Below are 24948 nucleotides of genomic sequence, written 5' to 3' on the forward strand. Positions count from 1 at the left end.
CTTGTGCTGTGTTTTCAATCAACCCTTTACTGCAGCTACCCTTTGTTGCCTCTTGCTTTGCTATTGGTAAGTTCTGGGCGCTCCTGTGGCATCTGGTGTGCCGTTCTCATTCAGAACGTCCCTGTTGTAGAAGGTTTTATTCTTTCCGTCATTTCCACTCTTGTTTATATCTGTGGGATCTGAATACAACTTCCCCTTGCGTTTTACTTCTATAGGAGGGAATCCAGGCCCCATGTAAGTCTGCGGGAATGTGGCCACGCCAACGTCATCGTCCCTAAAATGCATTTCTTTTTTTTGTCCTGGAATCCCGTACCTGCGGGCTACTGCCTTGGGTGACTGACGGTTACTATGGTGAAGTTTAGAAGCTTGTCGTACTCATTCGCACCGAATGCTTCCCTGCCCTCAGAGGGTCCCTTCTGTTCCTGCATGTAAAAAATGAGATCCAGGAGGTCGTTGCCTCTGATAGAATTTTCTTCTTAACGATCTTAGTTGTCCCGTTTTGAGACTTGGCTTGCTGCCCTTGTGGCTCTTTGTTTCGCAGCCGGTGTCTGGCTATTTAAAATACCCCCCGAGCGACGTCATCTGTCATTTCGAAACCTAGGAGCTTCGACCCAGGAATTTTGTCCACTCTCCTTTTAAAGGGGCTGGGTCTGTAGCAGATGCCCTCAGTTTCCCCTTCTGTCTTCCTCTCCTTGGCTTCTCCAAAGGATTCACTGCCGGGCTCTGCTAATGTTCTTCTTGTGCAAGTGTTAGCATTCCAGAGCTGAGACCCACCTGCAACAGCTTGCAGGCTCCATCACCTACTACCTCTGCCAGTTCTCGCTCGTCGCCCGAACACTGGAGAGTGCACTGACTCTGTTTCAGAACAAGTCCGTCTGGTGCTGTTCTGCGCTCCACAGCTATTCTCTGGATTACTGGAGTTAATGGACGTGCCCCTCGTCCCATGTCCCAGCCAAAATGAGCCCAGAGAGTTTTTAAACCGCATTGAAACCGTCTCTCACTACAGACGTTATTTCAGTGCTCTGTGAATCCAGCTTCCCCCCCATCCCCATTGGTGCAGGAATTAGATGAGCACTGGTATCCGAGTTCTTTTTTCCGTATAGCTAAGTACTCTAGTATCCTTGTATTTCCCATGTGTATGTAAAGTGAGAGCTAGAGAGAGAGCAGATTATCCCCATTTTATAGATGGAAAAACAAAGGATAAATGACTTGCCCAGGGTCATACAGGAAATCAGTGGCAGTGGTGGGAACAGAACCCAACTCTCTTGAGTCCCAGTCATGGTTACATGACCGTACTCCCCTTTTCCACTCCTCACTCACAGGCCTTGAGGGACAGGCCAATCCTCTCCTAAGACAACCCCCAACCTCAAACAAATTCTGTCCAGTAACCACGCAGCCACCTCCATCACACTTTCCCCAGCACCCTCCCCTGCATTCAGCCCTGGGACTGACGCAGCCTGCACATCCACACCATCGATTTCATCGCAGGACCTAACCACGTAAACCAGCACATCGGGCTCATTTAACTGCACATCCACTAATGGGATCTGTGCCATCAAATGCCAGCAATGCCCCTCAGCCATGGATACTGGCCAAACCGGACAGTCTCTATGGGAAAGAATTAATGGACACAAATCAGCTATCCGAGAAGGCAACACAGAAACCTGTTGGGGAACATTTTAACTTGCCCAGGTACTCATTAATGGATCGCAAAGTCACCGTTCTGTTTCAGGCCAATTCCACAACCCAACTACCCAGGAAAAACTTAGGAATCAAATCTGTAAATGAAGTGAAATTCTATCACAAAGATGATGAGACATTGGCTGGATGGCCCCCTACATTCCACATCCTAATGACATAGGGCAAGCAATGGGTGCTTAAGAGCAATCTGCACCTTCCCTATCAGCTTCATGTAGACTCTGACTATTTCGTCTCTCCACCCCCCCCCCCCCCCATTCCCTATTTATTTAGAAACTGGACCTTTAATAACGCCAGTCATCTGAAGCGGTGGGTTGTGCCCATGAAAGCTCATACCACCATCCACATGTTTTGTTGGTCTCTAAGGTACTGCTAGACCGGGGGGGGGGGGGGGGGGCAACCCATTTAACAGAGAGAGCCGAAACAGCGGCGGAAAAAATGCGAAGCCGCACCAGAATCGTTGAGCAAAAGGAAAGCACCCCCCCCCCCCAGAATTGTCAAGCAAAAAAAAAACAAAAAACGAGGCTGCCGTTTTAAGAAAGAAGCTTAGGCATTTTGGCCATATCTGGCTCCTTTTGATGGCTGCCATCTTGGGTGCCATTTTGAATCGCCGCCCCGGTTTGCACGAGGTGCGGGGGCCGTTTTGGGAAGTGCAGGAGCGGCTTCATGAGCCGCACTTTTGGGAGAAAAGAGCTGCATGCAGCTCGGCCATCCCCGTGCTAGACGGTTGGTTGTTTTTCCAGTTCCGGACTAACCCGACTCCCCCCCTGATGCTTTTCCACTCCTGTTTGGCATGACACGACTCAGCCGTCTTTGCGGTTTTCTCTGCTCGTCTGAGTATTTCTGGAGGGTATGAAATCTTCCTTCTCTGGGGTCCGTTGTGGCCACGATGCACCGTTATTGCTGGGAATTCCCAGTCCCGCGGCGGGATCTTTGTCCCTCTTACGTTGCCACCCTTTGCCCCTGCTCTCGGAAGGCAGCTCCCTCTTTCCTTGACCTGGGCGACCGAAGCGAAGTAACAGCCTGTGGCTTCTGTTCTCGTCTCCTGCAACAAAACAATTAAGCGGGCTCAGGAAATGGCAGAACTTCAAAGCGTCAATTCTGAGCCGCCCGCCCCTCTGGGATCAGCCCTGTGCATTAGCCCTGAAGCAGGAGCACACGGCGCTAACTCTCGGCAGTCGGGAGAATCCAGGGGCCGTGCAGGGTTGTGTGGAGCGTGTCTGAAGACTGTGATTTATGAAGCAAGATGAAAAGAGCGAAGTAGGAGGCACCCGGCCAAGGTTCTGCTAAGGGGGGGATGTGACGAGCGCGCACGGACCTGACGGGCGTATAACGGCCGAGGGGGGAGGAAGCTTTCTGAGGCTGGGGCGGAGGCCTAATGGGACCAAGTGACTCGGAGGAGAAGGCAGGCTCAGGCTGTCTGCAAAGCAGCATTTCTGGGAGGTCCTGAGCAGCAGGGGTGGGGGATGGGCAGTCCTGGAGCGGGATTGCTCCGGCCGGGATGACGGAGGCATGAGGCAATTTACTGACCATTCCCATCTCTCAGGGCGGAGTCTGGCACTCGCCCCCAGCTCAACAGGAGACTTCCATCCCGCTGGCGCCGTCGCCTGCCTGCTAGTCTAGGCCCAGGGCTGTACTGGTCCAACCTCTCTAAACCTGGGCCATCTGCTCTGGCCCACAGCTGGCCAGAGCCAGGGAGTCCTGGTGGAGGGCTGGTGGCTGTAGGCCTAGAGGGCCACAGCAAGGCTGGAAAGCCTAATGGGACCAGCAGGGCCAGCAGCAGGCTCTCAGTGGGAGGGTTAGGGGGCCGCTGGCAGGAAGTGACCTCTCCTGGTCTGGCCAAATCCCACATCTGGGACCAGTCACGTCCCAAGGGGGCCGGACCAGGGAGGTCCAACCTCCGCCTAGTGTTGCTTGTTGGGTTCAGCATGTGGGTCCTGGCTGACAGGCAGTGAGGTTAGCGCCCGTCTGGCCTTCAACTCCGTGACGCTGAAGGCCCGGTGCCTGCAAACCTCATTCACAGGCAGCAGCTAGTGTGTGACGAGTGGGGACCGTCCTTGTGCTTCCCTGTGGCTGGCCTGGGGCAGGACCGTCCATCTGTCTCCTGGATGGATTCAGGGCCGAGCGCGGTGGGGTCCTGGTGCCACCACACCACCGGGAATGCCTGCTGCCGCTAAGTACTTGCGGCCGGGTCCGGATGGTGTAGGCGCTGCTGAGGAGGGATGGATTCCACCTCGTGCCTGGGACTCTGAGCAGCCTCTGCCACTGCCCTGCTGTGTGACCCTTGCCACTCACCTCACCCCTCTGGCTCGGGGGTGCTGCTCCTGTTCTCTAACCCGCAAGCTCTTTGGCGCTTCACAAATCGGCCGTGCGGGGTCTGTGCCCCGCAGCTTTGTCCCGTGTCGCTGTCTTTACAGAGCCAGATTCTGCCGCTGCCCGACTCGCGCTGTAGAGTGGCTCGCCCTGCGCCGGCCGTCCCTGGAGGAGTGTCAGGTAGGATCCCTCCCGCCTGCACGAGGGCTCCTGGATCCGTCACCGCTCGACTCTGCACCACTGGTCGTGGGCTCAGGGTGACCGTCCGGCACACGCCATGGTACCGTGCTCCCGTCGGTCACCACGGAAACGGAAAGGCCACGCCCAGATATCCCCCAGCCTTGGTGCACTGCTGAGCCAGGGGCCCGGCTGCAATCCAAACAGCCTCGTGGGCAAAAGGAGTCTTTCTTGCTGTGGTGGGAGGGGAGTCCTGCCTGCTGTGGGGCGTAGCCCTTAAGTGTTTGGGTGGGTCTGTGGTGAGAAGGGAAGAGAGGAAAGGGGGGCTCAGCTTGAGAAGGAATCCTGTTACTGTATCTTTAAGGGGGCGGGCCTGGAGGCTTGCAAAGAGGGTGGGGCAGAGACTCCTTTCAGCCAGTAAGAAAGGCGCTGGGACACAGGGCCAGTATAAATGCAGACTGCCACCTTCTTCTCTGTGGCTAACCGGGGAGCAGACGTAGGAAGTAAGTTCCTGGAGGGCTCTGAATTAGCCAAGAGCCAACACTAGCTGGAGAAGGCTGCCAGCCCTTGGAGCTGGACGACTATGTGGGGCCAGCTGGCGGAGATAAAGGAAGAGAGGAACAGTAATTGCCTGAGCTACCTGAGTGCCAGGAGCGACCTAGAGATTGGAAAAGAGCCCTGGGGGGTCTGGGAACAGCACTTGGGCTAGGTCTAGACTGCAGGCTTCTTTCGGAAAAACGTCTTTCGAAAGGCAGTGCCCACACAGAGAAAGCGCATCGAAAAAGTGATCTGATTTTTTCGAAAGATAGCGGCCAACGAATGTGGATGTTATCTCGCATTTAAGTTGTGATTGCTATAGACAGAGTGGCCACCAGGGCACCTGTGCCTTTTCCTGGAGGCCTATTCTTTCAAAAAAAGAACCCTCTTCCCCATCCACACACGCCTTTTTCAGAAAGAGCTCTTTTGGAAAAAGGTTTCTTCCTCCTAGAAAGAGGTTTACACTGTCAGAAAAACCCCTGCACTCTGTCAACTTTCTGTCAAAAGAACACAATTGCAGTGAGGATGTAAGTGTAGATTTTCTGGGAAAACAGCCATTTTTCCAGAAAAACGGCAGTGTAGACAACCTTAGGGAGCCAACACCCAAGGAAGCCTGAATGCCAGAAGCATCTTTAGCTTACCTGGGGTCTTTTCTTATGTCCCCTTATAGTCTGAAGCTTTTTCCTGAGCCCTATCAAGGGTATTATTGAGACAGGCACCAAGAGTGCCAGAAGTAAAGTTATTTACTTTGGGGGAGGAAATTGAGGCCAGGTCTACATGCAGTGCCCCATTTTTTCAACAGGGAGCACTCCAGGGTAGACACACCCTACAACCTAAGGCAACAGTCTCCTAAAAAGAAAGCTGAGGCAACATAGATTTAACAGACGTCAGATCACTGCACAGCTGATCGCCTTGCATATAGCCGCGGTTGGGGTATGTGCGCACTTCTTTTCAGCTGAAAAACGAAGCCAAAAAGATGACTGCAGAGCAGCAGGCTGCCAATGATGGTGATGAATTTGCTCTGGAAAATTCCTGTATCAGATATTCTTAAATAATTCTAAACTGAGGCCAAACACGTGTAATCACGAAGGGGCGTGTTTTCAAACAATTTCCTCCTGGAGAGGGAAAGGGAAATGAAGGGAAGAGGTGACATTTTTCTCATCTATCTTTGCTTTAAATCCAGCTTGTTGCAGTAGGAGGAAAGACGAAAATCAGCAACTAAAAGGGGACTGCGTCATCGGAGATCAATTCTTGAAGGAAATTTGTACATGAATGATGCTCTTATTTTTCACCAGCTGACCTCAAGTGATGCTCAGAACACTTAAAATAGTGATGTTTGATTTACTACCTAGTAATGAGGCTGGGCGGCCTTAGCTATTAAGAATTTCAATCGATGGTTCATATTTGATTGATTGACTAATATTAAGTGGATTCTCTCTGTGCAAATGGGCATTTGCACAAAGATTTCACTGAGTCACTTTGGCTTCAGCATAATCCTGTTGTGCTGAGAGACATAAGAATAGTTACAATGTGATTTATGGTGGAAAATACATTTAATTCTGATCTGTATTTTGTTCAGGTTTCTTTATATTTAACCCCCAGGGATTATAACCGGAATACTCGTTTCTGTAATGAACAGATGCAGAAATTTCATATTCATCAAAATGCAAAGTGGAAAAAGACAGGGGCAGAGCTGCAAATTGTTAGTAATCCTGTTTATTTCCTCATTAATCCCCTCTTTCCTAATCAGTTTTCATGCCCCTTTAGCTTTTGCATTAAAACAGAAGTTAGCTTTGCAATAGCATCTGTCATGCTAGAAGTGTCCCAAAGCATTAACAATACGTTAGAAAGCACTAGAGCCCTGATTCTGTTGCTAGCGAGTGTAACGGTCGTTGTGTATTTGCCAGTGGAGAGGGGGCGGTTGAGAAGGTAAATGAACCTTTGAATCACTCTTCCCTGCCGAGGACTGGGGGGGCGGGGAGCGGATTCCTGCACCTAAGCCGTACCTTGTAGAATCGATGACGCATCTGATGGACAGTCCCAGCTTGCAAGGTCAGAGTTGGCTTTGGAACAAACTGATACATTCCACAGTAATAAGTTACGGAGGCCGAATGCTCTGACCAACTGGGATGTGAAATTGCAGAACTGTTAACAACTGGATCTATTGGTAAAATCAGCCTTCGTACCAGGTGGCTGCAAGGCGCCTAATGTAACACTGATTAAAAAAAGCCTGCAGACGCGATCCTGGCAATTACAGGCCAGGAAGCCTAATATGAACTAGGCAAAACGGTTGAAACTCTCGTAAAGAACAGAACGATCAGTTCCCAGAGATGCTATGTGGGGGGGAAAATGCAGCAGGGCATGTGGTGATGGGAAAACCCATCTCCCTCCTCTATTAGAATGGCTTGGGCTGGTCTAGTCCGTAAAGTGCACTTGGCCTTTCCGAAAGCCTGTGGGCCCCCTCACCTAAGTCTCTTAAGCAGTTGGGATAAGAAGGCAGGTAAAGGCAGAACCAAACCGTCAGTCCTCCTGTTGCTTGCTCGTCTATTCCAACTGAGGGGTGTGCGCCGCGTGCCTAGCTGCTACCTGTCGGGTCAGCGCCGGAGTGGGGCCGGTGCAACGCCCTACCTATGACCCTGCCAACCCAACCAGTTACGAAGGGGAGGAATGGGTTTGGTGCTTGCAATCCAGAGAGGTCAATAGGAGAGGACCCCATGGCTCTGTGCAGGGACTGGGGCTGCTCAGTGGACTCAGAGACCACCTGGAAAAGGGGGTGACCAATGAGGTAGCAAATTACGACCTCAGAATTACTCAAGCTGGCTAATGCCTGCACAGAGCCACAGTGGGCTCCCCATAGGCTGGGCAACAGAATGGCAGATGAACTGGAGAGCAGGTGGAACAGAGGGAGGAGGCACCAGACCGAGCAGGTCCCTTGGGGCCGGGTGAATTGAAAGGGCCCCAGGTTCTGGGTTGCTGTTACGGCAGCAGCAAGCTCCAGGCCTTTCAAGTCACATGGCACTGGGAGAGGTGGGCTGCAGTCAGGGCTGCCCCTAGACTTGCTCCTCCTGGGGCTCCTGGAGCTGAGCTCTGCTCTCCCCAGGGCCCAGCAAAGTCTGTTGCCAGCCCTGGCAGAAAATCATGTGCCTGGGAAAAAATAATCCCCAGTATATTATAGGTATAGTTCTAGGGGCTGGGGCCTGTGAGGGGAAGAGTTGGCAGGGAGGGGCTAGAGGAAGGAGGGGGGGCTTCTGGAGCCTGGGAGCTGCAGGGCAACGAACTGGGGGGAGGGGTCTAGGGGGCTTGAGGGGAAAGAGTTAGGGGGCTAAAGGGGGATGTGGAAGCTAGTCAGGGTTGGAGGGTTAGAGGGAGCTGGGCTATGGGGAGGAGGGGGTTAGGCTGTGAGAGGAATGGTTGGGGGGGAGGGATGTGGGGCTGGACTGGAGGGGAGAGGGATGAGGGGCTGGACTGCGGGGGGGGGAGAGTTGGGGGCCTGGGCTGTGGGGGGAGGGTTGGGGGGCTGGAGAGGGAGGGATGAGGGGCTGGACTGCGGGGGGGGAGAGTTGGGGGCCTGGGCTGTGGGGGGAGGGTTGGGGGGCTGGAGAGGGAGGGATGGGGGGCTGTGCTGGAGGGGAGAGGGATGGGGGCTGGGCTGTGGGGGGAGGGTTGGGGGGCTGGGCTGGAGGGGAGGGGCTGCAACCCTGTGTCCCGCGATCCCACCCCTGCAGGGAGCCGGGCGCGGAGTCCAGGCCGCGCAGCCGCTGCCCCGGGCCCGACAATCGGCCCCGCCCGGCCCCTTTGACGCCGCCCCCAGCGCGGCCCGGCGGAGCGGGGAGCCGGGCGGAGCAGCGGGCATGGCCGAGCCCCCGGGCCCCGCGCCGCGGCTGCCCCGCCTGGCTCTGGCCCTGGCGCTGCTGGCCGCGCTGCTCGCGGTGAAGCAGCATCGGGACGCGCTGGCCCGGCGCCAGGTACGGGGGGTCGGTGATGGGCGCGGGGAGACCGGCCCGGGCCGGGGGGCTCTGGCTGCGGGCGGGGGGGTCGGGGGGCTCTGGCTGCGGGGGGGGGCTCTGGCTGCGGGCGGGGGGGGGCGGGGGGGCTCTGGCTGCGGGCGGGGGGGCCGCCTTTCCCGGGGGGGTCTGGGGGCTCCCCGGACTCTCGCGCTTTGCTGACTCGTCCCGGTGCCCGCGGACTCTGGCTCTTCCGTGCGAGATTTCCCGTCCCCCCGAGCCCGTGGTGCGACCCTCCCCCGGCCTTCTCGGTGCCCCCGTCCCAGCCGGGCCGCGGGGGGACCCTCCTGAAATCAGCCCGACTCCGGTTCCCCGCCTGCCGGGATGGAGCGCGGCGGGGCGCAGCCCGGATGGTGGAAGGTGCCGGGGCGCTTCGCGCTGCGCCTGGCCGGGCCCCGCGCTAGGTGCTGCCCAAACGCTCCGTGCGCCGGCCCCAAGGAGCTGGCGCGCTCAGGTGCCGCCGTGGTGCGCGCCACGGGCCACAGCTGGGGTCTCAGACTCAACTTACTTTAGGGCCAGGGCCAGTCCGCCCTCCCAGCAGGCCCACGGGCACCCCCCTCTGGCTGTGGCTCCAAGAGGGCGGTAGGTCTCCATATGCCCCCCCCCCCCCCGTGGCTGCCGGCCCCACCTGCTGCCCCCAGGTGATTTAATACACCCTGGGGGCCGTGGCTGCCCCCCCCCACCTGCTGCCCCCAGGTGATTTAATACACCCTGGGGGCCGTGGCTGCCCCCCCACCTGCTAGCTCCGCCCTGCCGCCGGCACACCCTGTGACCCGGGCGAGGGGTGTGCGGAGCCGTCCCATCCATAGCCCAGTTCGGGGCGGCCGCACCGGGCCCTGTGGTGACCGCCTCTAGCTGGGACAGCCCCGTGCTCAAGTGAGCCCGTGGGGCCTTGGGTGGGCTGGGGCCAGCAGCAGGGTTGGGCTCCCGCCCTCGCAGCGACCAGACTGACCTGCGAGATGTCAGGGGAGCGGAGCAGGCTGCTGCGTCACTCCGCTTCCCATGGCTCCTGCTGCCGCAAGGCTTGACCCCTGCTCCCACCCTGTGCCAGGCCCCCCAGCAATCCCCAAGGCCGCAGCCCTCAGGGGAGAGGGCTTGGGGGAAGGGGTGCACACCGGGAGAGGAGCAGAGAGAGGCGGGGTGGGGGTGGAGGCTCATGTTGCCATTGCCTGGCCTCGGTTCCTATTGGGTTAAAATCCTTTGAGCTAATGTTCAAGTGACCTCGGAAGGGAAAAGGAGCTTCTGGGCCCTCTTGATGCTTTGTTCTGTGTTTAGGAAGATCTGAATTTCTTTTAAACCTTTTTGTACACTAGAAATTCAGCTCTACTCTGCTCGGAAGCTGAGTGGCTACTCTGACTGACTTAAAACTTGTTTTAGTTTTAATAACTATGTAACTCAAATGCCTAACATGATCCTTGGCAAAGGGTCATCTTTGTGCAAGATTCTTCTCCTCCTTCCCACCCCTGACTTCTCATTTAAGATGGGAAAACCTCACACTGACATGTCGGAAAACCTCCAGCAAAGACCAGACTGCAAATTCCGGATATTTCAATGATAAAACAGCAAATGGTGAACTTGAAAAAAATCCTTTTTGGCCTCCCTCATGCATCAAGTCCATTTTGTCCTCAGCATTCTGTCAAGGTGGCTGTACAGGCAAACATGTCTGCTCTTCGCTGCGGTTGTAGGAGACACGCAGAGGATCTGAGAGGATTTCTGGTTTTAGAACTCTTTTCTCTGACTGTGTTTACACAGGACAGAGCAGGTCTCATCTGCTCTGCTCTTGCTGAAGGAGTCAGGGGACCACAGGCAAACAGACTGGACTGGGCACTGCAAGAGAAGAGATTGAAATCCAAACAGCTGGGAGAGTTTTTCCATTCAGACTCTTTAAACCTGTGCTTTAGCCTTTTCCTTTGTCGGCGCCTGTCCAATTCACAGGGGTGACAAACACGTGGGAGGAACCGTTTTTTGTGAAGACTCGGCTCCCTCCTAACATTACATCTGAGGACTGAGAAAGCGCCGGCTCTTCACCCCTTCAGCAAAACGTTCTTGCTCCTAATCTTGCTGAGGTAAAAATAACCAACCCCAGGGGCCGTTTTTTGGCTTGATTTAACACGTGCACTATGGAAAGGCAAAAGCCAGTTTCTCTTTCCCTTCGGCTTTCCATCCCTCGGCCTTCGGGCCTGACTCGCGCTCTACAGAGAGCCCCGTTCCCTGGGCGGGTTGTTGTCTCCAGTGGGGCTCGATATTGTCTCCCGCGATATTGTGCTGCCCTGGGCCCCGCCCCTGTTTGGAGGTGATGGGGGTGAGCAACATGGAGCTGCAGCATCTGTGCTGGGTGCCTGTCGATCCCCTTGTTCCGATGGAACCAGCTTTGTGCGGAACTGATGGGCGGCCGGAGTGTTGCCTGGAAAAGAGTCCGTCACAGTAGGGAGGGGAATGTGTAACCAATCGGTGGAGGCTTCAGCAGCTTCCTGCCTGCCGTGGGCAGGGGGCTGCTCTGCGGATGGGAGCTGCTCTGGCTGGGCTGGAGCAGCCCCTGCCTGTGGCCTGGGGGTCGCTCTGACCCCCACCCGCCCTTCTCAGTAGTCGGTTGACTGGTTTTACATCCCTGTTTACTGAGCGAGTGTCGGAGTCGAGGGTGGCCTGGTCGAGGGTTGTCGGTAGCAGCTGGGCCAGGAGTCCGTGGGAGTGCGCAGCCGTGGTTCCTTGCTTTCCGCTTTGCTGCGGTTCTAGGGTTAGTCCTTAATTTTCTAGGAAACTCTCCTGCTGCCCAGCACTGGCTGCCTGGACGGGTCCCCGGCGTGTCTCATGGGACAGATGTTTGGGATCCGGCGCTGAGCACATGTTGGCTCTTACCCCTCGAGAGGAATTCATTCTCGAGTCCCCCCCACACACACCATCCCCCTCGCACCGGCCAGGCGTCACAGCAGACGTCTGTATCGAGCTCTCTGTGTCGCACTGGCTGGGACAGTGACAGAGATGCAGCCGTGTTAGTCTGGTGCAGCTGCCACAAAAGACAGGACCGTGCAGCACTTTAAAGACTAACAAGATGGTTTATTAGGTGATGAGCTTTCATGGACCCACTTCCTCAGATCTGGCTGGGACAGACTTCCGTCCCTCGGCATGGGGCGAGACTGGCCTGGCCTGTTGGAGGGGGCGGAGGCCAAAGAGCAGGCCCGGCTGTAGGGCAGGGCGAGCAAGGCAAATTCCTCTGGGCCCTGCACTGCTGAGTATTCACCATCCACCGGCCGGGCTCGGGCCGCACTCCCAGCGTCCTGCCTGGGGCCCCACAAACCCCACAGAGAGGCTGCTCAGCGCAGCGTTGGAAGCCAAGGCCTCACCCGCGGAAAGGCCCAGCTGGCGCGCTCGGAATGGGATCCCTCCGGAGAGCCCGTGGGAGAGAGGACCAGAGACTGGAGAGGGGCCATGGGACGGACCGGCGATGGGGGAACTAGCCTTGTGGCTGCAAGATCGTCGGAACCCAGACGGCCTCCCTGGAGAGGGTCGTTTTGCTCCTGTGCTTGTGTCCCTGGAGTTTGTGGTGCGAGCCGACTGCGCCGGAGCAGCGCGTTGGATGAGGGGGGAGCTCGCGGTCAATGTGAAAAGGACGCGGCGTCCTGGGGCACCTGAGAGACCAACAGGCGCTTTTGTGGGTCAGACCGTTTCGTCAGATGTCTCACCCACAGCGGTTTTGACCCACGAAAGCTTCTGCCCCAATAAGTCGGTTCGTCTCCAGGGTGCCCGGGACTCCTCGTTTTGGCAGATCCACGGACAGGTCAGCGCCCTCTCGCTGCCCGTCAGGGACGTTCATGGTTACCTGGGAAGCCGTGCCCTTAACCGGTGAGGCTTCCCGGTCACCCTCGCTGCCCGCCGACTGCTCCAGCCCTGTGGCCCAACTAAACGAGCTTTTACATCCCTGCTGCACGTGCCCTTGCCTTGTGTCTGGCACTTCAGTAGCACTGGTTGGTAGGAAACAACCTCTGCAGGCGGAAACCAGCAGAACCTGGTGTGTGGGCAACAGTGACGCGTCCCAGCCCCACACACGACCCCGGGGGCTGCACGCAGGCCGCCCAGCACTGAGAGATGCGGACAGGAGGCGAGCCCACGCTCGGGGCAGGCTGATGGGGGCGGGGAGGGGAGCCCACGCTCGGGGCAGGCTGATGGGGGCGGGGAGGGGAGCCCACGCTCGGGGCAGGCTGATGGGGGCGGGGAGGGGAGCCCACGCTCGGGGCAGGCTGATGGGGGAGGGGAGGGGAGCCCACGCTCGGGGCAGGCTGATGGGGGCGGGGAGGGGAGCCCACGCTCGGGGCAGGCTGATGGGGGCGGGGAGGGGAGCCCACGCTCGGGGCAGGCTGATGGGGGCGGGGAGGGGAGCCCACGCTCGGGGCAGGCTGATGGGGGAGGGGAGGGGAGCCCACGCTCGGGGCAGGCTGATGAGGGAGGGGAGGGGAGCCCACGCTCGGGGCAGGCTGATGGGGGAGGGGAGGGGAGCCCACGCTCGGGGCAGGCTGATGGGGGAGGGGAGGGGAGCCCACGCTCGGGGCAGGCTGATGGGGGAGGGGAGGGGAGCCCACGCTCGGGGCAGGCTGATGGGGGCGGGGAGGGGAGGGGAGCCCACGCTCGGGGCAGGCTGATGGGGGCGGGGAGGGGAGCCCACGCTCGGGGCAGGCTGATGGGGGCGGGGAGGGGAGCCCACGCTCGGGGCAGGCTGATGGGGGAGGGGAGGGGAGCCCACGCTCGGGGCAGGCTGATGGGGGCGGGGAGGGGAGCCCACGCTCGGGGCAGGCTGATGGGGGCGGGGAGGGGAGCCCACGCTCGGGGCAGGCTGATGGGGGAGGGGAGGGGAGGGGAGCCCACGCTCGGGGCAGGCTGATGGGGGAGGGGAGGGGAGCCCCGCACGATGCTGGGTCCTTAGCCCCCTGGAGGGTTCGGGCTGGACCGGGGGGCTCTCTTCCCTGCCTGTGAAGCCATGCGGGGCGGGCGACCGTGGATCTGCTGCAGCCTGGCAGAGGGCTAGGATTTGTCTGACCTCCCCACCGGGCTCTCTCCTGGGCTCTGCGGGCGGCACGGTCTGCTCCGAGGGGGAATTGGGTTTGAGCGGCACCCGCTGGTCTCAGCGCTGCTGGAGCTCATCCCACAGGGCGCAGGCTGCTCTTGGGAGGGTCAGAGTCTGCCAGGGGAAACTGAGGCCCAGAGTGCCGATGATGACCCACTCCCCAAGGTTCAGCGCCATTGAGGGCAGAATCGGAGTAGGCCCCAGGCACCTCTCCCCGCCAGGAGCAGCCAGCTGGAGGCGCTGGTCTAGCCCCCGTTTGCTGGGGTGATGTGGGAGGTGAGTGCGGGTTGAGCTGGGCTGGAATGTAAGCGTTGATCTGGCAGAGGGAGCAACGCAAGGGCCCAGTTCGCTTCCTCTGCGCCCTGCGAACGGGGACCCTTCCGCCCAGGCCCTGGCAACGTCTGGATCATCTGCGTTCGGCGCTCGCCGCTCCCGCCGCGCTGGCCGGTTCCGTGAGTCGCCTCGTCCGGACGCCGTCACGGCGCCCCCGCAGCCCAGGCCCCTCGCGGGTATCCACGGCTGGCAGCTCTCGGAGGGGACACGTTCCCTGGGCAAAGGCGCGCCAAGAGAGCAGGCGAAGCGGAACAAATGGGGGGGGGGTTGGCCAGATCTGGGTTTAACGCGTCCATGGAAACCGTTCCCAGGCCCGGCGCTGTGGTGGTGAAGAACATCAGAGCAGCCAGGCTGGCTCAGACCAACGGTCCATCCCGCTGCCCATGCCGGGTGCCCCCGAGGAAGGGATCCCGACGGGGAATCCTCGCGTGATCGCTCCCTGGCACCCACAGCGCACTGATGGCTTTGTTTGCAGCTGGGCAGGGGGCCTAGCAACTGGAGAGCTGATGGGGGCCTAGTAAAACATCTGCATTAATTCCTACCTGCCTCTCTGCTTTCCAAACCAGGAGACGGCCTTGAAGTCTCTGGGGAACGAGGGGCTGTTTCTCTTCTCTTCTCTGGACACTGACAAGGATCTGTACATCAGCCCTGAGGAGTTCAAGCCAATAGCAGAGAAATTAACAGGTGGGTGTGCACCTGGGAAGGTCAGCTGTCAGGACGGTCCCAGCGCTGCATGTGCTCGATGGCTCGTTATCTGTGTTTGTGCTGGTCTTAGGGCTGATTGACACAGCGAGGGGCTGCAAAGCTGTCAGTGGTTTTTTTTGCAAAGGCTGATGCACCAGACACCGCAGTCGCACAAAGCATTTTTATAAGACGGAAGCGCCCATTGTTGGACTAGTAAAGTACATAAGTTACTTTGTCCAGGGCTTAAAGGGGATTTGGAAGGGTTGGATGCAGCGGATTTAGCTCAGCTCTGACTTGGCCTGAGCTAGTTCATTCAGAATTCCTCTGGCTGCAGAAGTTTGTCATGCAGGCTCGACATGTACCAAATGGTTCTCAGCTGTGCCTATCTGAGTGAAACCTGGTGACCAGTGTTCCCGCTAATCTCGGGCGTCCATGTGCATATTAAATTTTGTTGTGTGCACTGAGGCATGTGCCGATGTGCACCACCAGTAGAAACAAAACTGAGCTGAGGGTGCGCTGTTAATCAGCTGGGCAGCACTGGAATCTCTCCTGAGAGGCTGCCCACGTGCCTGGCTTACTGTGTTTGATGTCCACATAACATGCAGGAGGGAATGAATTGCAGCCTTTCTCATAATATCATGAAGTGGCCAGATTGTGTATCCTGCCCCTGCTGGACGCAACACAAACTGTTCAGCTGTGTGTCATGGTCTTTATACTGCTATCAGTTAAGGGGAGATTCTTCTTTAACTCAAGTAGCCGGCAGGTTTCACTTCTGTTGCTAAGAGCTGTAACGTGCAGCATAAGGATGGGTGTGAGGTACCAAGAACTTGCACGTTAGACTGTTACACACGTATGATCATTTCCCTGTGTTCTGTTCAGGTGTCACTCCTGTCTCTGACTTTGAAGAGGAAGAGACGCTGGATCCCAATGGGGAGACGCTATCGATCGTCGCTAAATTCCAGCCCCTGCTCCTCGAAACCATGACAAAGAGCAAAGATGGTTTCCTAGGAGTAGGTATCCTGCGTGACATGTATGACTGGAAACCCCAAATTCCCATGCAATGATACTAGGGGCTGTAACTACCCACAGGAGTGGCATATCGTGCTTATTATGTTAGCTGTTCCCTCTGGGAGTAGAGATCCTGCTGAGGCTGTCGGTGGATTGGTTGGGCATTTTTGCTGGTGGCATCGCCAGTTTACTCAGCATTTAAACATTTAAAAAAATACATCTAAACTGCCAGCTCATGTGAATGTGAAGAAAACCTGCAGGTGACCTGGTGCATTGTTTTCTAGTGGAATCTGCAACGCCGTTTGAAACTATAGCTGTGTAAATTACCCCCGTTTTCTCAATGAGGTGTTAACTCTGGTGTGTAGCAATCTCTGCCTTGTATGTAATCATTTCCTTGCCATTTATTGCTATCGAATCCAAGTACTGGGGTGAGCAAATGTTTTCACTGCTGGTTATTTTTAGCTGGGCCTTCCCGCTGGTGTGGGATTTTGAGTGGCACTTGGTTGTGGGTGGAGTTTGAATCTAGTGCCACTTTTTCTCACCCCAGAATCTGACCTCTGTGCCAAGGTTCATTGCCGTCTGCCTCCTGTAGAGCAAACCTTTTAAATGTTGCTACAGCTCGTTAGCTGGTTCTGACACGTGGTTCTCTTTGCAGATTTCTCATGTCGCCCTGTCTGGCCTACGGAACTGGACAGCCCCGGCCACCCCTGTGAGCGTGATGTCTGCCAAGCAGTTCAAAGCGTTTCTACCCCCAAAGAATAAACTAGAACTTGGTGATCCCTGGTGGATAATCCCAAGTGAACTCAACATCTTCACCGGCTACCTTTCCAACAACCGCTTCTACCCGCCCGCCCCCAAGGGCAAAGAGGTAGGAGCCCCCCTCAGTAAGAGCCAGGATCTCCCTCGGGTGGCTGGCTTGTAACAGATGCTTCCACAGTATCAATTGTGTAGTTGTCTCAGTGTAATGAGCAGCATGTGGCCAGTGTCCCCTTGGGCTGTGAGCTCTCACAAACTAAACATGTAAACTGAAAAAACAACACGCGGTCTGGTAGCACTTTATAGACTCACCAAACGTGTCGATGGGATCGGGGGCTTTCGTGGGCGCGGCCCACCTCTTCAGATGGCCGGAGTGTTGGATGTCTAGGACCAAAATAAATAGGAGAGACGGGAGGGGGGTGGAAGAAGGGAAAATTGGGGGGGGGGCCGGACAAGAAAAGGCAGTGGGTAAAAAGTATATCAAGGGGCAGCCTAGTCCAGTGTTTCTCAAACTGTGCTCTGCGGAGCCCCGGGCTCTGCGAGACATCTCCAGGGGCTCTGGTTTGGGCGGGGCCCCAGCGTGCACGTGGCGGGGCGGTCTGTGTAGCTGCACTGCAGAGGAGAGGAAGAAGGAGTCAGTGGCCGAGAAGCGTGGAGGAGGCGCCCTGGGGAGGATGTGACGTAGCGACTAGACTGAGCTTTAGCAACGGTGGAAACTGCCCAAAACCTCGCTGGTGTGGCCACGGTTCTCGGGTGTCACGTCTCCCTAAATGGACACCCCTGGGCAGTGCTAGGGGAGCTCCTAAAGGAGACGCCTTTCACATGAGAGCAAAGCCGAGAAGATCCAGGGCAGCAGGGGATGGTAACAACGGCCAGGCCACCTACTCGACATTTTGAAATAACAAAATCCTCATTGAGGAAGATTCTCCGCTCCCGTCTGTAATGATTGTGTGGAATTACTGTGCTTTGCCACACGGTGGCCTCATGTACCCTCCCCCCAGCAAGAGATTCTTGCGTTGGGGCTGTAAAATCAGGTGGGAAAGGCTCTTCCCGCAGGGTGTTCGGGCAGGCGTCAGTCCTGCCACGCTCAGCACCTTTCCGTGGCTGGCGTCTGTGCTCACTTCCAGCTGCAAACCACGTCGCGTCCCCCGTATCAGTGTCACGCGCAGCCTGGGATCCAGTCCGTTTGCGGTACTCGGCTGCCGGGCTCGGGAAATAGCGAGTGTCTGAAGACGGGGGCTAGTACGCTGCCGGGCATGGGATCTGTTTGCGAGGCGGTGGGAATCCATCCTCGCAGGGAGGCAAAAATGCAGCTGAGAATTGTTTGCCAGCTCCTAGTCACGGGCATTGTTTCATCCTGCCCGCGTAGGGAGCAGACTTGCAATGTCGGCGTCGCTGAGGCCCCACATCAAAGGCCATTGCGCTGCCGGGTTTTTCCCTACTTCTCCGATTCTTTCCCTAGATCCTAATCCACAAGCTCTTGAGCATGTTCCACCCCCGTCCGTTTGTCAAAACTCGCTTTGCCCCTCAAGGAGCAGTGGCCTGCGTCCAGGCGATCAGTGAGTTCTACTACCTGATCGCGCTCAGGTAAGCGCCTCCCAGCTGGTGCTCTGGGACTGGGAGGGGCGGTGGAAGGGGGATTGGTGCGGTTTAAATTTGACTCCCACCATGCAAAATAGCATCAAAGCAAGCCAGGGTGGCCAGATGGTTTCAGCAGAAATACCGGACACACTCGCCATGACCTCACAATCGACAGTGCATCCTCGTTAGAAAATACCCAACAGTTCTAGTTTCTCGATTTGTTTCCCGAACAGAAAGCTCAAATACTGGACTGTCCGGTTCAAAACCCGACACCTGGCAACCCTAAAAGCAACTAATGAAGTGTGTGTGGGGGGGGGGCTGGCTGGGACTTTCACAGCAAGCCTGTCAGTGATGTTCATGTTGTGGGGGTGGAAGAAAACCACAAAAGGGGTTGTCCAGCACAGGGGTCATGACCTTGCCCCAGGCTGGGGGTTTACTCAGACTGCATGAGATCTGGGGAGTGGGAGGGGCAAATATGGGCAAGGCCAGCTGACAGCAGACCCAGAATTCCCCCTCCTCCCCCCATGCAAGTGAGTCTGCTCCCCGCCACGCCCTGTGGCTAAGGGCGAAGCAGGAAGTGGCTTTGAACGTGTCTCCTGTTGGCAGCTCTGTGGCTGGAGCTGAAACTTCTGCTTTTGCCTGAGCCGATGGGGCATGAGATGTGATTGCCCTGTAAACAAGCCCCCACCCCCACCACCCTCCAGGGCTAAGTGGAGGCCGGAGCTGGTCTCTCAAACCGATGTCCCGAGAAGGGCGCAGGGCTGGTGACAGACATTACCCGGCCTGGGCAAGGTGGGAGGGGCTCAGTTCTGCCCCTGGAAAGGGCGGAGCCTCAGGCAGAAGGGGGCGGGGCTGGGACTATCCTCTGGTGCCCAGCCCACCTGGACCGCGCTGTGCCGGCTTCCCGCCACTGTTGCTGCTGGGGGAGCAGCGGTGACGGCCCGGAGGCCCCGGGGCACCCACCCATGGGTGGCCCTGGCAGAGCGCTTGTGGCTGGTTTGTCTTGCAGACGGTTCTTGTAAGCACCAGACGCAGGAGAGCCGGGGGCCACACCTTCCCCTTTGAACATGGGTGCAGTTGGGGGGCGGTTCTAGAGCAGCACTGCTGGGGGGCAGCAACGTGCCACCCCTACCGCCACCTCTTCGTGTCTGCCCGAGGCTTGCAGTTTGGGGGGACAGTGTGGCCCCCAAAGCTACACCCATGTTAAAAATGGGGGGCATTGCCCCAGGCCCCCTGATTCTGGCACTGGTGGGGCCCCTATCCCTACCGATGTTCCGGCACCCTTGATCGGAGTGCCCCAGACGCGCGTGAAACAAGGTTACTAGCACCTGGCCCGTCTGACCCTGCTGATCCTGTTCCTGTTTCAGGATCCACGCCGAGTTCCAGCTGAACGAGCCCCCGGATTTCCCCTTCTGGTTTTCCCCTGCCCAGTTCACAGGCCACATCGTCCTCTCCAGAGACTCCTCCCACGTCCGAGAGTTCAAGCTCTTTGTGCCCAACAAGAGGTAGGGGCCGTGTCTCTTCCCTTGGTGCTCGCTGAGCAAAGAGCGGGGACGCATTGGAAACCGGGGCACGAGTGACGCGCCAGTTTCCCTGCGTGTCCCGGATCTCGGGCTGCTCCTTGTGCCTACAGGAACGTCTGGCAGGCGATACCACAGGGCATTGACTCCTGAAACCAAGATTTGCCTCTTTGAGCCAGGTATCGCTGTCCCTGTCATGCGGGGGAATCAGAGCACGGGGAAATGAGATGACCCCCCCACACACACACTCAGACTGGAATCTGTGTCTGCGTGTGAATTGGCACCCTGGCGCCCACGCTCTGATTCCCGGTAACCGTGTGTCTGCTCCAAAGGGCACGTCAATTACCTCGTGGTTACTACTCTGTATCCGATTTCACTGTAACGTGGGACTGGGACCCAGGAGAGTTAGACTCTGTTCCTGGCTCTGTCAGAGACTTGGAGTGACTTGGGTTGCTTGGTTTGTTTTTTGCCAACTTCTGTGGCTGTGAAATAAGGAATTTCTCCAACACGGGCGGGAGACTCAATTAGTGTTCCGTAAAGTCCTCGGAAAACGTTGCATGAAAGTTACAAGCTATATTGTTATCATCTTCCTTGCCTGTGCTGCTGCCAGCCTCTGTTCCTGAGGAACGTGTTGCTAGCTACCCTTGAAAGCGCCCCGGGGAGGTCTTAGGTGGCAAATAGAGGAGAGGCTGCTGTAAAGACCACTGCAGATGTAGCAGGGCTGCCGAAATCCCCAGACGGATCATGCAGTGCCTGGGTGACAGTACACACCTCCGGGCGATTTCCATTTTGCAATGATCCCCTTGTAAATAAAAATGGAAGAGGCTCGACTCTCCTCGCTAAAGCGGAGCGAGCCCGTAGTTACAGCCGCTGGATGCTTTTCAATGCAGCCACTGAAACCACTCGGCTTATCCAAGGCTCTGATTTGTGGACTAGATACCCACACGGAACCCGGCAGTCCCCTCTTGTGGCAGTTTGGAACATCTGGGGCGGGGGAGAAACCCCCAGAGATCCCTGGTGTGCGCAGTCGAGCCGAGTGTGACTCGCTTGCTATTTCAAAGGCCAGAGATTTACACTCGCTGGTTATTTCCGTCCAGCAAGGGGCTGGAAGCATTTCAGGAGATAAAAGCTCCATTTTTGCTGGAGCAGCAGGGGTTTGAATGGGAACTCTGGGTGGCGTTACCTGGTGACTGATGGTTCGGGCAGTGGGCTCCCTCTGGGAGCTGTTTGCAAAGAAACGTTCGACAGGGATGGACTCCCCAAGTGCTCAGTTAGAGGGGACACGAACATCCCCCCCCCCCGCCCAAGCTCATGCATGACTCTGCCTCGCCCTGCATCCTGTCGGGCAGGCGCTTAGACCAGTGTTTCCCAAGCAGGGTTCCCCCGACCATCGTCGGGTTCCGCAAGAAATTGTGGAATCAATAAATAACCTTTTTTTCTTACAGTGTAGGCTGACTATATATAAATATATAACAGCTCTTTCCAGATACATTTTCTTTACAATAATTTAGCAGTAATTGCATTGCACGTCCCGCTGTCAACGTTTTCATAGGTAGGGGTTCCTCGGGATATGAAAAATTATTTTAGGGGTTCCTCCATGGGAAAAAGGTTGGGAATCACAGGCTTAGACCCTGGCCCTTCGGTGGGAACCAGGCCTGCTGGGCCCGTGCTCGGCAGCGCCAGGGCGCTGGTCCTGAGTCCGGCGTTGGGGTGGGGGCGTTCAGGGAGCGGTGACTCTAGTTGAGTTACCGAGTGCAAAGCTCGTTCGTCCGCACGGATGTTGAAGAGGCTCTGACGGCGCGTGCTGGCTTCTCCCGCCAGGTCGCTCAACGTCGACATGGAATGGCTGTACGGGGCTAGTGAAAGCAGCAGCATGGAAGTGGATATAGGTTACTTACCTCAGGTGTGTAGTAACTCGCTCCTCTTTGTGTGCGCGCAGCATCTAGGAGACAGGCAGCTTCCCCTCCCCCTCCCCCCGCCCCCCCGCTGTCGCTGTTGGTTTTTCACCTGGTAACCCGGGTGTCTCCAGGGTGCCTGGCGGGCCCTGTGCCCCGTGGTCCTAACTCATTGTTTTTATCACGCTGCTCACAGTAGCGAGTGGTTCTTCTTGAGCCCTGAGCTCCTGGGGTCATGTGATGACACTGGAATCTGGGCATTAAAATTCAAGTCCTTTTGTGGCCCACGTGGCTGTGGAGGAAGAACTTGGGAGCCTGAACCCAGAGAGCGAATAAAAAACCGCAAAATCGATCTGGCTTAGAATTAATTGTTTAAAAAGCTAATAACTGGGGCTGAGGGGGCCTGTGACTTTTGGAGGCCTGGGACTGGCGATTCTGGTTTTCTTTGAAATGGTTTTTTCCCTCCCAAATAATGACAAATAACAGTGTTGTGACCAGGCCCAAAGCCACATGGAACAGAACCTTCTGCCTCAGCCCCGCCCCAGAGCCTGCACCCCACCTTCTGCCACAGCTCTGAGCCCATTCCCACGCTTCGGACTCCTTGACCCCACCCCCACATGAATTTTTTTATGTGCACCAGTATGAAGGTGATGCCAGATGTCACCCCCATATTGGTGCGAATAACAAAATTCATTCCGCACATGAGAGGGAACCGTTAGAGGGATCGCTGCTGCCTGGGCGAAGCACAAGCCTGTTACTGGAAACTTGACCAATCCGAGGGACTACGTGGCTGTCAGGTGCCCCAGCATGGAATATCGTCACACACAAACTGTGCTGCAGCGTAACAAGGTGAATGTGTGTGTGATGCATTTCCCACCCAGACCGGCACAGAGCCATCCCTGGAGGGGAGCCAGTAAGCTCAGGAGATCCATCCCACTTGTGCACATACGGAGCAGACTCAGTGAGGCCCCAGGGAATACAAATCAAAGGGACAATCTACCTTGTTTTCATTGAAATCACTCGGGTGCGAATGGGAGATCAATCTCCCAGGGTTCGATTTAGAGGGTCTAGTAAAGACCCACTAAATCAACCGCTGATCGCGCCCCTACTGACTCCAGTACTCTGCTGGGTCACAAGGAGTGAGGACGGGAGAGTTTCTCCCGTTGACCTCCCACCGTGGGGACGCTGCGGGAAGTCGAGCTAAGGCACGGCGACTCCAGCTACGCTAGTCACACAGCTGCAGTTGCGTATCTCAGATCGACTTTCTCCCGTAGTGAATGTCTTTGTCCTGGGCATGGGCCTGCCCTTTAGGGGAGGGAGCTACAAATGTCGCTTCTCGGACCGGAGCTCTCTGGCCTTGTCGTGTAGATGGAATTGGAATCTTCGGGGCCGTCCATCCCTTCCGTCATTCACGACGAAAACGGCAACGTGCTGGACAGCAGGGACCCGGCGGGGGAGCCGGTTCAGTTTGTCTTTGAGGAGATACGCTGGCAGCAGGAGATGAGTTGGGAGGAGGCAGCCCAGAAACTAGAGGTGGCCATGTACCCGTTTAAGAAGGTAAGACACTTCCCCCCCCCCCCCATGGCTGCTTCAGCATGTGGTTTGGAGGGGGCCCTCCACCGGTGTGCACCTGTCCGTGGCTTGTAGAGCCATTAATATTCCACACCTCTAGCACTTCCAGCCTTGGACTTGACTGAATCCGGTTCAGGCCCTTCAGTGTGAGCTAAGCGCATGAGTCCCGTTTACATTTGGGGCCAGGGGAGGGGGACAGTCGGAGAAGTTGACCAGGGCCACGCAGGGAGCCAGTGGCAGAGGCCAGAAGAGAGGCCTGCTCTCTCATGCTCCAGCGGTAGCCACTGGGGCTATTTGAAGAGGTGAATAGCGGTGGTTGCTTTTTCCCCAGCTAAACGCTGCACGGCTGTCTTAACGCACGGCCCACGGGCAGCGCGGGGTCATGCGATGACAAGCGACTGTAGCACGGGGGGCCCGAGTGACTTAATGCGCCAGCGGCAGCTAAAGCAGGTGGCTGCTGCCTGGCCGGGACGTGGGAGCGGTGGCGGGAAAAGGGTCCTTTGGAGCAAATGTTTCAGGAGGTTCTCAGAGGGCGCGAAAGGGCCCGTGAGCGTGTGGAGCCGGCTTGCCGCAGGGTCGCCGTGGCGACGTGTGAGCAGCCTTTCTGACCACAGCCCCTTTTCGAACACCTGTTCCTGGGCCCGATGCCACAGGCCTGGCTGGGCGCAGAGAGCGCACAACTGTGCACCAGCACCAGCTCTGTAACAGCCCATGGGCGGGGGGAACTCCTGGCACTTCAAACCCCCCCTTTTCCCCCTCCCCGCACCAGAGGGAAGGCCTCTCCTTTCCTGCGGGTGAGAGTCCTGGAGAGCCGGGAATGCCGGCGCAGTCACTAGTGAGTGGGAAGAGCCCCGCGCCGATCCAGAGCCGGGCCAGGCTGGCTAGCTGCCGGGGCGCAGATGCGGATATCCGAACCCTGCAGACGTGCGGATACCTGCAGAGCTGGGGCCTGCGCAGGGCTCCCCGACGACTGGGGGCTGGAGTCCGGTGGCAGACGCTTCGGGGAAAGGCCGGAGGGGGCTGAGCGTCGTAGTGGTGCCGGGGCCCAGTGGCCGTGTCTGGACGCGGAGCGGCAGCGTCTCTGCGCCCCGCCGTGGCCCCGGGGCGGCAGCGTCTCCAACCAGCTCTCTGCTTGCAGGTTTCCTACCTTCCCTTCACGCAGGCCTTCGAGAGGGCGAAAGCCGAAAAGAAGCTGGTGCACTCCATCCTGCTGTGGGGCGCCTTGGACGACCAGTCCTGCTGAGGTGAGCTGCTGCCGCCCTTCCGGGGACCCTGCGAGAGCAGCCAAGCCCCCCCCCCGGCCAGCAAAGAAATGGCTTCCCCAGGGCCACTGGCTGCGGGGGAGCCAGCTGCAGGGGCTCGTGGAGTAGATGGCTTGACCCAGAGTGGCTGTGCTGGAGCCCTGCAGCCTGTCCCCGCCCCCCATGCAGAGCGCGCTGGTCGTGGGGCAGGCTTGGCGCTCGGGCTAAGGCGGGTGCTTCGGCCCCTCTGTTTTTCTGACCGATGTCACGGGAGGGGCCCGGGCTGCAGCCGTCCTGCCCGGCACCTTGCAGCCTCGCGCCTGTGCAGAGTGGTGGGAACCGCTGCTCCCCCCGAGCCCACTGCCTGGCACCCACTCTGCTGCGAGGCTGGGGGCACGAGCCCTACCCTCCCAGAGTGCAGCGAGCCCCTCTGGGCACACGGCTGGCCCCCTGCTGCTGCAGCCTGCGTGTCCCTGCTAAAGGGGAAGCTGGCTGCAGTCGGCGCTGGTTACGTTACTCTGGGAGCAGCCCACTTGCCCTGCAAACAGGAAATGGCCTAAAGCTGCCTGGTGG

The 24948-nt window shown here is 57.6% G+C and overlaps 1 protein-coding gene across 1 annotated transcript in view; it reads left to right on the plus strand.

Moving 5' to 3' along the window:
* The first annotated feature begins 8494 nt into the window (after window positions 1-8494).
* SELENON (selenoprotein N) overlaps window positions 8495-24948 on the plus strand; it is a 28473-nt gene continuing 12019 nt past the window's right edge. Inside the window, exons 1-9 of the mRNA XM_075909170.1 lie at window positions 8495-8690; window positions 14685-14802; window positions 15682-15812; window positions 16466-16678; window positions 18029-18153; window positions 19515-19652; window positions 21489-21570; window positions 22931-23119; window positions 24273-24378. Coding sequence (XP_075765285.1) covers window positions 8577-8690; window positions 14685-14802; window positions 15682-15812; window positions 16466-16678; window positions 18029-18153; window positions 19515-19652; window positions 21489-21570; window positions 22931-23119; window positions 24273-24378 — 1216 coding nt within the window. The 5' untranslated portion in view covers window positions 8495-8576. The remainder of the gene's footprint in view (window positions 8691-14684; window positions 14803-15681; window positions 15813-16465; window positions 16679-18028; window positions 18154-19514; window positions 19653-21488; window positions 21571-22930; window positions 23120-24272; window positions 24379-24948) is intronic.

This window comes from Pelodiscus sinensis, chromosome 25 (genome assembly GCF_049634645.1).
Source record: "Pelodiscus sinensis isolate JC-2024 chromosome 25, ASM4963464v1, whole genome shotgun sequence".
NCBI classification, from domain to species: domain Eukaryota; kingdom Metazoa; phylum Chordata; order Testudines; family Trionychidae; genus Pelodiscus; species Pelodiscus sinensis.